At 45.1% G+C, this 12,042-nt stretch overlaps 1 protein-coding gene across 1 annotated transcript in view; it reads left to right on the top strand.

Annotated features, from left to right (window-relative positions):
- The first annotated feature begins 1,126 nt into the window (after nt 1–1,126).
- nudc (nudC nuclear distribution protein) overlaps nt 1,127–12,042 on the top strand; it is a 29,941-nt gene continuing 19,025 nt past the window's right edge. Inside the window, exons 1-3 of the mRNA XM_059954667.1 lie at nt 1,127–1,305; nt 8,865–8,942; nt 9,182–9,391. Coding sequence (XP_059810650.1) covers nt 1,225–1,305; nt 8,865–8,942; nt 9,182–9,391 — 369 coding nt within the window. The 5' untranslated portion in view covers nt 1,127–1,224. The remainder of the gene's footprint in view (nt 1,306–8,864; nt 8,943–9,181; nt 9,392–12,042) is intronic.

Here is a 12,042-nt window from a genome sequence, read left to right as displayed (position 1 = left end):
GGATGTTGAGTCTTTGGAGAGAGTCCTTAAGGGGTTTAGCAGGACGTTGCCTGGTTTAGAGGGCGTGTGCTATCACAAGAGGCTGGACAAACTTGGGTTGTTTTCTCTGAAGTGGTGGAGGCTGAGGGGAGACCTGATAGAGGTTTATATGGTTATGAGAGACATCGATAAAGTAGGCAGACAATATCTTGTACCAGAGGGCATGCATTTGAGGTGAGAGGGGGGTTATTTCAAAGGAGATGTGAGGGTCAAGTTTCTTCCCCCGACACAGAGTGGTGGGTCTCTGGAATGTGATAGAGGCAGAAACATTATAGTGACTTTTATGTAGGCACATGAACGTGTGGGAAGTGGAAAGCTATCAACATTGTGCAGGTAGAAGAGATTAGTTAGCCATTTGATTACTAATTTAATTGGCTTGGCACAACACTGTGGGCTGAAGGGCCTTTTTCTGTGCTGCTCTGTGATAAAAAGAAAAACGTAAGATGGAAAACGCTAGAAAACTTAAGCAAATTACCAACGCCTAACCGTTACTAACTCATTCTACAGACTTAGAAGCTGAAGTTTCCATTGGGCTAGTTCAACCAATCCTTCTCAGAGTCACCCCAGTCTCCTGTTGTAAATTAAAGTTATATCTCTCCCCCGGTCTGACGCCTCTGAATCGTTGACTGTTCCCCTTTCTGCAAATGCTAACATGCTGCTCAGTTTCCCAGCATTTTCTGCTTCCATTTCAATCCATCACGTTTATCTGCACACTGCCCGTGTTCTTAACCTACGTGCAAATATTTAAAAAAATTTATTCTAAATTCACCTCAGCAAACCTACGAGACCTTGGTAGGTCACCTTTGATTTGATATTTTCTCGTGGTTACGTTATGAATTTCGGAGTCAATGCAATAATTGCATCGCTTTGCACGGTTTCCAACCGGCCCATACCCTCCTCCCTCACTCCATCCACGTTCCCCGGTCAGAGTGAATCCCGGTCCGTGAGTGGAAAAGATTCCCAGCCGGGCTCCCGGATCCCCTTCCCGAATGTTCCAGTTTCCATGGCGACATCCCAAACAGTCGCACCCTATTGGTCGAACGGCCGAGGTCTGGCCCAGAAGGTACGGTAATTGGTCGGCGGGCCTGTCCATCAGTCGCGGTAGCACTTCCGGGTGAGCGACTGGGGCCTACGGCTTGCGGGCTGAACCTCAGCGAGAAGGACCCGGCTTGCCACCGCGACACCATGGGGGACTCGGCCGCCGAGGATCGTTTCGATGGCATCCTACTCGCCATGGCCCAGCAGCACGAAGACGGCATCCACCAGGTATGAGGGTGGCGACGCTGGGCGAATGGAGTCCCTCCCAGCTCGGTATGCGGTTAGATCATGTCACCCTGCAAATAAACCCCCCGGCACACCTTCCAACCTCCAGTAAACCTGCTGTGATGAAAGGCATCAACCCGAAGCATTAACTTTATATTTATTTCCCCAGCAGCATGATTCCTCTCCTGAATGCAAAATCCCTTTCCGCTCAGTCTGTCCCAGCACGTGGATAGATTCCCCCCACCCCCACCATCGCCTCTAGACCATTTACTGATGGACCCCTTCTCTGTCTAATCCCGAGGGTCAGCTGTCACAAATGCAAAAAATAGTGTTACTTACAAAATAATTGCCAATAAAAAGTGCTACAGCACAAACTACTGAGACTGTCCAATATGGATGCAATGCTGCTTAGCGCTGTGATGTGAGGTTCAGCAGGGTCACAGCCTCAGGGAAGAAGCTCTTCCTGTGCCTGCTGGTGTGGGAGCGGAGGCTCCTGTAGCGCCTACCGAATGGGAGGAGAGTAAAAAGTCCATGAGTATTATCCCTAACATGCCTACCTGTAGGTATTGATTACCTGTCTCGTGGAAAGCTCCCTTACTCCTTCCAGACTAGTTGGACCCTCCCCCAAAGTGCAGAAAGATCTGTTAGGGCAGGGGTTCCCGTGTTCTTTATGACATTAACCGAGGGATCTGTTAGGAACCCCTGTGTTAGAGCTTTCCCTCTTTGTCTGCAGTTAAACCTGTCCCTGACCTTGCATGTCAGCAGATATCCTTTGAATCCGCTTTCAACCTGTGTAAATTGCCTTTCACTCTAGTAGATCTCATCTCAATTCTTTTGATGCCAGTGTGCAGCCTAGCATGGCCCACCTGGGCTGGCACGGACAATCAGCTCAAAGACTCATCGGAGTCTGATGGATGAAAGAAAAAAACTTGTTGGCTATTGTGGAGAGAAGCGTTAGATTGATCTTGTACTAGGTTAAAAGGCCAGCACAACATCATGGGCTGAAGGGCCTGTACTGTTCTATGTTTAGTATTCAACTTCTTTGTGCACAGAGTAAGGCTCTACGTTGGTTGGGGTTGACCATGGACGTTGTGTCCCAGTCGACTATGTGGAAGTTAATACACAAGCCACAATGCAAGTTAGGGAATTACAATATGGAGAGCAAGCTGTTCATGCGGCAGGCAGCTGATGAATCCAGTGGAACGGCAGAGACCGATACAGTTTGGCACCTGTGGCGCTGCAGGAGATGCTAGTCAGCCTTGATCTCAATGTAGGACTGCCTTATGGACTCCATCTCCAGATTTTTCCTCAGGGATTTTTCCCAAAGCCTTCCCCATGAGTAGGTATAGCCGCTAGACAGTGGAGGTTTGAGATCAAAGTGTTCCTCCTAGATGAACTGCCAACCACAGCTGATGAGCCACATCTGTCCAATGAGCAAAATAATTGCTTGTATACAACATCCGTAAACTGTGCTGAATGTGACCATTGACAGGCTAGAGTATGCAGTGATTTCGACCATTCCTAGACCCGCCAACTATGGAAAGAAATATGTTGATTTGGTGCCTGTTATGACATCAAGCCATCCCAATGTTCTTTAAAATCATTCTTTCGTAGTATTGGAAGTGAATGTGCAGTAAAATCGCACTATCAGCAATGTGATAATTGAATAATTAGTTTTATAGTTCTTTGTTCGTTCATTTTGTGCTGTGTCGTATGACATGGGTGATTGTGATCTTTCCATGACTATGATTGTTCTTGGCAAATTTTTCTACAGAAGTGCATTGCCATTGTCTTCTTCGGAGCAGTGTCTTTTCAAGATGGATGACCCCAGCCATTATCAGTACTCTTCAGAAATTGTCTACCTGGTGCCAGTGGTCACATAACCAGGACTTTGGATATGCACTGGTTGTTCATACGACCATCCATCACCTGCTCCCCTGGTTTCATGTGACCCTGATCAGCAGGTGCTGCATCTTGCTCAAGGGTGACTTGCAGGCTGGCAGAGGGAAGGAGCAACTTACGCCTCCTTTGGTAGAGATACATCTCCACCCTGCCACCCATTATAGCTCTTAACTATAATTTGTGGTAGCATAATAGAGCTTTGACCAGCAGCCAGTTGTCATTTTGGATTGATTAGTAAGAGCAAATTAAAGGCAGGCAGGGGTAAGTGCAGTGACTGTCATCTGAGTAGACAGAGTGGTGATCTTAAGGCTTTAGCTTTTTGAGGCTTCACTCAGAGAAAGCAGAGGAAAGAAAAGCTCAAGGTTTTTTACTTCCCTTCTTTATATCTGCTTAGCTGGGACAGTAGAAATGGTAGGGCACTGCTCCACTTGTGGGATGTGGGAAGGCAGGGAGACCTCCAGTATCCCTGACGACTACAACTGTGAGAAATGTATCAAGCTGCAGTTTCTAATGAACCCTGTTAAGGGTTGGAACTGGATGAACTCCGAATCATTCAGGAGGCTGAAGGGGCGACCCAAGGTGCAGGACACAGGAAACCGGGTGGCAGGAAGGGGAAAGGGGTTAAGGAGAGAGTGCAGAGTACCCCTGTGGCCGCCCCCCTCGACAACAGGTATATCACTTTGGATACGGTCGGGGGGGGGGTGGCCTAACAGACAAAATTCAGTGGTCAGGTCTCTGGCACTGAGTCTGCCTCTGTGACTCAGAGGGAAGGGGGATAGAAGGGACATGCTGTGGCGATAGGGGAATCGATAGGAGAACGGATGGGTGGTTCTCTGGGCAAGAACGAAAATCCTAGATGATAGGTTGCCTTCTGGGTGCCAGTGTCCGGGATATCTCGGATCAAGTCCTCAGCATTCTTAACTGGAAGGGTGAACAGCCAGACGTTGTGGTCTGTGTAAGTATCAATGGCATGGGTTGGACAAGTGACAAGGTTCTGCATAGGGAATTCGGTGCTAAGTTAAAGGGCAGGACTTCCAGGGTCGTGATCTCAGGACTGCTACACGTGCCACGTGCGAGTGAGGCTAGAACTAGGAAGATTATACTGTTTAGTATGTGGGTAAGGAAGTGGTGTAAGAGGCAGGGCATAAGATATTTGGACGTACAGAAAAGCAAGATGAACTCAGCAGGTCGGGCAGCATCTGTTGAAAGAAGCAGTCAACGTTTCGGGTCGAGACCCTTTGCCAAAGCCCTGAAGTTGACTGCTTCTTTCAACGGATGCTGCCTGACCTGCTGAGTTCATCCAGCTTTTTTGTACGTCTTGATTTGACCACAGCATCTGCAGTGTACTTTGTGTTTACTATAAGATACTTTGATCCAGGGCATGTGGGATCTGTACAGAAGGGACAGTTTGTACCTAAGCTGGAGAGGGGCTAATATCCTCGTGGAAAGGTTTGTTAATGCTGCACGATGGGGTATAAACTAGAGTTGCAGGGAGATGGGAACCAGAGTGCCAGAACAGATGGTGGAGAGGTTGTGGAGGCAGATGTTGGTAAGACCTCAGACAAAGTTAGGAATCAAAAGGTTGAACATTGTGCAACAAAATTGAAAAGGGTGAATACAGGACTGAAGGTGCTGTATCTGAATGTGTGCAGTATACGGAATAAGGTAGATGAACTTGCAGATTGGCAGGTATGTTGTAGACATAAAATCATGGCTGAAAGATTATAGCTGGGAGCTTAATATTCAAGGATACGCATTGTATTGAAAGGATAGGCAGGAAGGCAGAGGGGGTGGGGTTGCTCTGTTGGTTTAAAAAATTAAATCATTAGAAAGAGGTGACGTAGGGTTGGAAGGTGTTGAATCATTGTGGATAGACACTGATGGGAGTTGTATACACACCCCCAAACACTAGTAAGGATGTGGCCTACAAATTATAATAGGCGATAGAAAATACAGAAAATGCATGCCAAAAGGGCAATGTTACAGTAATCGTTCATTATGCAGGTTGATCAGGAAAATCGGGTTGGTTCTGGATTTCGGGCCAGGAATTTCTAGAGTGCCTATGAGATGGCTTTTTAGAGCAGCTCGTGGTTGAGCCCACTAGAGGATCAGCTATTCTGGATTGGGTGTTGTGTAGTGATTAGAGCTTAAGGTAAAAGAACCCTTGGGGACAAGTGATCATAATATCAAATTCACGCTGAAATTTGAGAAAGAGAGGCTAAAGTCAGACGTATCAGTATTACAGTGGAGTAAAGGGAATGACAGAGGCATGAGAGGGGAGTTGGCCAGAATTGATTGGAAAAGAACACATGCCAGGATGATGCCAGAACAGTAATAGCTGGAATTTCCGGAAGCAATTCGGAAGGCACAAGATATGTACATCTAAAAGAGGAAGAAGTATTCTAAAGGAAAGATAACACAACCATGGCTATCAAGAGAAATCAAAGCCAACATAAAAGCTAAAGTGAGGGCAAATAATAGAGGAAAAAATAGTGAGAAATTAGAGGATTGGGAAACTTTTAAAAACCAGAAGGAAACTAAAAAGTCACTAAGAAGGTAAAGATGGAATAGGAAAGTAAGCTAGCCAATAATATTAAAGAGGATACCAAAAGTTTCTTCAGAAACATAAAGTGTAAAAGAGAGACGAGGGGTTATTATTGGACCGCAGGAAAACAATGCTGGGAAGGTAGTAATAGGAGACAATGAAATGGCAGATGAACCGAGCAAGTATTTTGCAATAGTCTTCACTGTGAAAGACACTGGCAGTATGGTGGAAATTCCTGGTGTTGGGGCATGAAGTGTGTGAAATTACCATTACTAGACAACCATTTCTGGGAGACTGAAGACTGAAGGACCAGATGGTGTACATCCCAGAGTTCTGAAAGAGGTGGCTGAAGAGATTGTGGTGGTATTAGTAATCTTATAAGTATCATTAGATTCTGGAATGGTTCCGGAAGACCAGAAGATTGCATATGTCAGTTCACTCTTCAAGAAGGGAGGGAGGCAGAAGAAAGGAAACTTTCGGCCAGTTAGTTTGACCTCAGTGGTTGGGAAGATTATTAAGGATGAGGTCTCAAGTACTTGGAGGCACATGATAAAATAGGCCATAGTCAGCATGGTTTTCTCAAGGGAGAAGCTTGCCTGACAAATCTGTGTTGAAACTCTTTGAAGAAATAACAGGCAGGATAGACAAAGATGTTTTGTACTTGGATTTTCACAGGTCCTTTACCAAGGTTCCACACACGAGGCTGCTTAACAAGTTACGAGCTCATGGTGTTACAGGAAAGATTCTAGCATGGATAAAGCAGTGGCTGAATGGCAGGAGACGAAGAGTAGGAATAAAGGGAGCCTTTTCTGTCTGTCTGCTGGTGACTAGTGGTGTTCCACAATAATTATTCGGAGCGATACAGAAAATGCCAATGATTTGATTGATGGAATCGATGACTTTGTTGCAAAGTTTGCGGACGATATGAAAATAGGTGGAGGAGGATGTGATTTTGAGGAAGTAGAGAGGCTGCGGGAGGACTTGGATTAGGAGAATGGATAAAGAAATGGCAGATGGAAAACAGTGTTGGGAAGTGTACGGTCATGCACTTTAGTAGAAGAAATGAAAATCTCCTGTTTTCTAAAGGAGAGCATATACAAAAAACTGAGGTGCAAAGGAACTTGGGACTCCTTATGCAGGGTTTCCTAGAGGTTAATTTGTAGTCCGTGGTGAGGAAGGCCAATGCAATGTTAGCATTCATTTCAAGAGGACAAGAATATAAAAGTAAGGATGTAATGTTGAGACTTTATAAAGCACTGGTGAGGCCTCATTTGGAGTATTGTGAGCAGGTTTGGGCATATTAGAAAGGATGTGCTGAAACTAGAGAGGGTTCAAAGGTTCACAAAAACTATTCCAGGATTGAATGGCTTGTCATATGAAGAGTGTTTGATGGCTCTGGGCCTGTATTCACTAGAATTCAGATGAATGAGGGGTGACCTCATTGAAACCTATCAAATGGTGAAAGGCCTTGATAGAGTGGATGTGAAGAGGCTGTTTCCTGTGGTGGGGAAGCCTAAGGCCAGAGGACACAGCCTCAGAATAGAGGGGTGTCCTTTTAGAATGGAGATGAGGAGGAATTTCTTTAGCCAGAGAGTGGTAAATCTATGGAATTCTTTGCCACAAACAGCTGTGGAAGTCAAGTCTTTATGTGTATTTAAGACAGAGTTTGATAGATTTTTGATTGGTCAGGGCATGAAAGGATACTGGGAGAAGGCAGGAGATTGGGGCTGAGAGGAAAATTGGATCAGCCCTGATGAAGTGGTAAGCATACATGATGGGCCAAATGGCCTAATTCTGCTCCTATATCTCATGGTCTTGTGGTCTTAATTGTGAAATAAATATCGGCAAGGACATTGGAGAACACCTCGGCTCTTGTTTGAAAATGTAGAAAGTACTTTTGCATCTCCTAAGAGGGCAGAAAGGCCCTCAGTTTTATATCTTACTTACTTTGGGCAGCAGGCTTTTAAACTCTGGCAACAAGAATGTAGATTTTCAAGACTCGTCTCAGGATTGAAGCTTTGAACCCAAGACTTTCTCACCACTTTGCTGATGAATGCTCTGGCACATGAGATGGTCTTTAGTCTACCTGGCTCTGATCTGCTCTGCACTATCTCTTTGTCCAGCAGCCACATCATTGTTGAGGGGTGGTTTAATTGTTGAATGGGCTGAATGAAATATCTGATGGTGTTAAATCTGGTCTACTAGCAGAGACTGAAATCTAACACTTCACCGTGCTCTTCACTGGCCAGTATACTGTATATGGCAAGCTGTTCCTTTTTAAACTACAAATATAATCAACTTCAAATATTCTATTTAGAAATGCTGCCCGGAGGAGGCCCTCTTGGCCCTTCAAGCCCAGCAATCCCCAATTCGGCCCAAATTTACATTTACCAATTGACCCACTAACCGATACATCTTTGGATTGTGGGTGGAAACTGGAGCACCTGGAGAGTACCCAAGCATGCATTCCACTGGGAGGACATACAGAAACTCCTTTCAGATGTCACCACAATGGGACTCTGAACTCCAATGCCCCGAGCAGTAATAGCGTTGCATTAATCATTGTTCTTTTTCATTTGGAGTGTATTTTCAATTTTGATGTAATTCTATACTGTAAAAATAATCTTAGACACATAGATTTTTTTATATAAGATCTTCAGATGGTATGGCCTGTACAGAGCATTGATCCCAACATCACCAAGGCTGTCTAGGATTACCTAGAGAGATAAAAGCATGTGAGACAGCTGAAGTCTGCAGAAGAACTGTGGCAAGTTCTCCAAGATGCTTGGAACAACCTACCAGCTGATTTCTTACAAACTGCACGACAGTGCGCCTATGAGAATTGATGTAGTTTTAAGGGCCGAGGGTGGTCACTCCAAATATTGATTTGATTTAGTTTATTACTGTTTACTGCTCTTGTAGTTAACTTTTTGATATTTAGAAACTGTGCATTTCATTATTTTGAAAGCATCTTCACTTTACAGATTTTTTTTACATGTACTTCAGACTTTTGCATAGTACTATATGTATTTTAAGCGAGATAATTTATTTGGTGCGTTCTGGGAAACCACAACCAGTTAAATCAATAAAAAGGACTGTGCTTTCATTCTTCCAGCTTGTAGATACGTTCTTCAGTTTCCTGAGGCGTAAAACTGACTTCTTCACTGGTGGAGAGCAAGGAGCAGCTGAAAAAGTGAGTATTGAGGTTCTTCTGCAGTCAGTGGGAGATCATGCTTTGCCTCCGTTTCTTTCAATGCTGTTTTCATAGCACAAAGGTTCCACCCCTCTGTGCAAACTAGAGGACTGCTGCACTGATACCGGTGAGTCTCTTTGCATCCCTCCCCCACCCCCAAAGGCCCCATTTGCTCGCGGTGTCTCCCCAGTAGTCTGTTGGTGTAATTTATTTTTCAAACAGACTCCTGTTTTCCACAGTTGGTCATAGAGACGTTCAAGCGCCACCAGAAGTTAGCCGCACAGGCCCAGATGGAGAAAGAGGTGAGGCGGGAAGCTGAGAAAAAGGAGAAGGTGGAGCGAGCCCTCCTCACGGAGGCCAAGGAGAGATCAGTGACTGCGGCAAAGCAGCCGAAGATCAAGGAGCTAACGGACGAAGAGGCAAACCAACTGCAAAAGGAGATTGATCAGGTGAGCGCACCACCGAGGCCAGTCGCTGGAGTTAGCTCAGCAAATGGTTACTCATTCAGCTTTGCGGGCTGTCAAGTTTATTGGGCTGTACACTGAGATCCTACCACAGGAGAAAACGCTAACCCTGTCAAAAACCCGTGGGATGTTACAGAAATCTGAGCAAGCTCAGTGCCACAGCTGGTGGCACAGTGTTGCAGCTTCATGGGTTTGATTCTGTCTGTATGGAGTTTGCTGTTCTCCCTGAGACCACGTGGTGCTCCACTTTCCTCCCACGTCCCAAAGCTACACAGGTAGCTGGGAGAATTGGCCACTGTAAATTAAGTGTGTGTGAAGAATAGTGAAGCAGGAAAAGAGCAGGTGCCTACTCCTGCTCCTTTATGTCCTCTTCTACATCTCATTTAGGTTTTCATCAGTCCTCTTTACCAGTTATTTTTCCTTTTTGTCATCAGCACCATACCTCAAAGTTAAAATTATATTTTATTACCAAAGTACATATATGTCACCATCTACAACCCTGAGATTCATTTTCTTGTGCGCATACTCAGCAAATCTATAGAATAGTAACTATAACAGGATCAGTGAAAGATCAGCCAGAGTGCAGAAGACAACAAACTGTGCAAATGCAAATATAAATAGCAATAACTAATGAAAGCGTGATATAAATATTCCTTAAGTGAGATCAATGGTTGTGGGAACCAATGCTTCAGTGCTTTTATCCAAGTTTTTTATATAAATTGTGAAGCAGAAACTCCAGCACCAATCACCTATCAACCATTTATGCCTGTTCTCTATTCCCTGCCAACCAGACCAGATTTTTTTTTCCATGCCAAAATATTCCTTTCCCTGCAACAGCACATACTTTTTCACGAGGTGCCCTGGTAGGCTAGTGGTTAGTGTGACGCTGTTACATATGGGGGCGTGGGAGTCAGAATCCTGGCATCGTCTCTGTACATACTCCCTGTCCAACGTGTGGTTTTTCCTCTGGGTGTTCCAGTTCCCTCCTCCACTCCAAACACTTGCTCGGTGGGTTAATTGGTTGTTGTAAATTCTTCCGTGAGTAGGTTAGGGTTAAATTGGGGTTCTTATGGGTGGGGAGGGGCCTACTCTGTGCTATATCACTCAATAAAAAAAAAACCTGTGATGCAACAACTTACCATGAGAATTCTGGGGTGAAAAAGACAGAATCTGGTAGGAGTCAAGAGTGGACCATGGAAGAAAGGGAAGGAGGAAGGGCATCAGAGGGTTGATGGGCAGGTATGGAGGAGAGAAGGGGTGAGAGGAAACCAGAATGTACATCCAACGGTTGTCGTTTATCCACAGTAAATATTACTTCTCCAAAGAACTGGTGGAAACATGGTTTCTAAAGCTTTGCCTTTCCCCTTTGCCATACATTAACATCTTTAACAATAGTTTCCAACTTTCCCCCTGTGATGGCTGTCTGTCATTTCTTGCTTTTTGAATAAGGGAGTGGTGAGTAGGCTTCTGGTAGAGGGAGATGTTGTACTGGTGTTATGATCAAACACGAGGAAATCTGCAGATGCTGGAAATTCAAACAACACACACAAAATGCTGGTGGAACACAGCAGGCCAGGCAGCATCTATAGGGAGAAGCGCTGTTGACGTTTTGGGCCGAGACCTTTTGTCAGGACCCTTGAGTCCAAAACGTCGACAGCACTTCTCCCTATAGATGCTGCCTGGCCTGCTGTGTTATACCAGCATTTTGTGTGTGTTGTCTGGTGTTACGATGTTAGGTATGGTGAAGGTTGTCTGGTTGGGTGTTTGATCTGACAGTGTGTATCAGGATGAAAAGGGTTAGGTGTTTTTATGTAGAGATATAGCACGGAATAGGCCCGCCTTGCCTTTCGAGCCACTCCACCCAGCAAACCCTGACCACCCCGATTTAGCCCTAACCTAATTTACAGTGACCGGTTGACCTTTGGACTGTGGGAGGAAATCGGAGCAACTGGAGAAAACCCGTGCATTCTGCGAAGGGGGATACACAGAGACTCCTTACAGCAAGTGCTGGGATTGAACTCTGAATTTCTGACACCTTGAGCTGTCGTAGCGTCATGCTAACCACTAGGCTGCTGTGGCATGTGGTGTTTCTTTTAGGTGTTGGTGTCTACCTCATTGCCTGTGATTTAGGCCTTTGCCTCCACCCCTGTGGAAGTGCATACATTTTGACGTCCACCTTGTGAACTTTTCTAACTGTTCCTTTAAGAACCCTGATTGAGGTGGTATTGGCTCAGGGGTCTCTGAGTGGAGCCCCATGGAACGTGTCTTGGCATTTGTAGGTAGCTTCTTACAGCTGATGCCAGGACCTGGATGGGTACAACTTGCCACTTGTCAAGGCATGTTGCATCATATCAGCTTCCAGTTTCTCCAGCAGGCAAATTTGTGACTTCAGATTTGGACCCTTAATATCGTCACCCAAGCAGTGTTGGATATTATGGCAAAGTAACATAAGCCTGCCATATGAAAGTACCTAGATTTTGTTGCTTATAAAATGTAAATCAAGGCCTGTACAGTTTGGACATAATCTGTAATGGTGTCTTCTCAATTTGCTGTTGTCAAATTTGTCCCACTCATGCTAAAATACACCTGATTTAGAACTTCATCGCCCCTTTTTAAAGTGAAATGCTTAAACGAAA

The sequence above is a fragment of the Hypanus sabinus genome, chromosome 30 (genome assembly GCF_030144855.1).
Source record: "Hypanus sabinus isolate sHypSab1 chromosome 30, sHypSab1.hap1, whole genome shotgun sequence".
NCBI lineage: Eukaryota > Metazoa > Chordata > Chondrichthyes > Myliobatiformes > Dasyatidae > Hypanus > Hypanus sabinus.
This window is presented reverse-complemented; position numbering and strand designations above follow the sequence as displayed.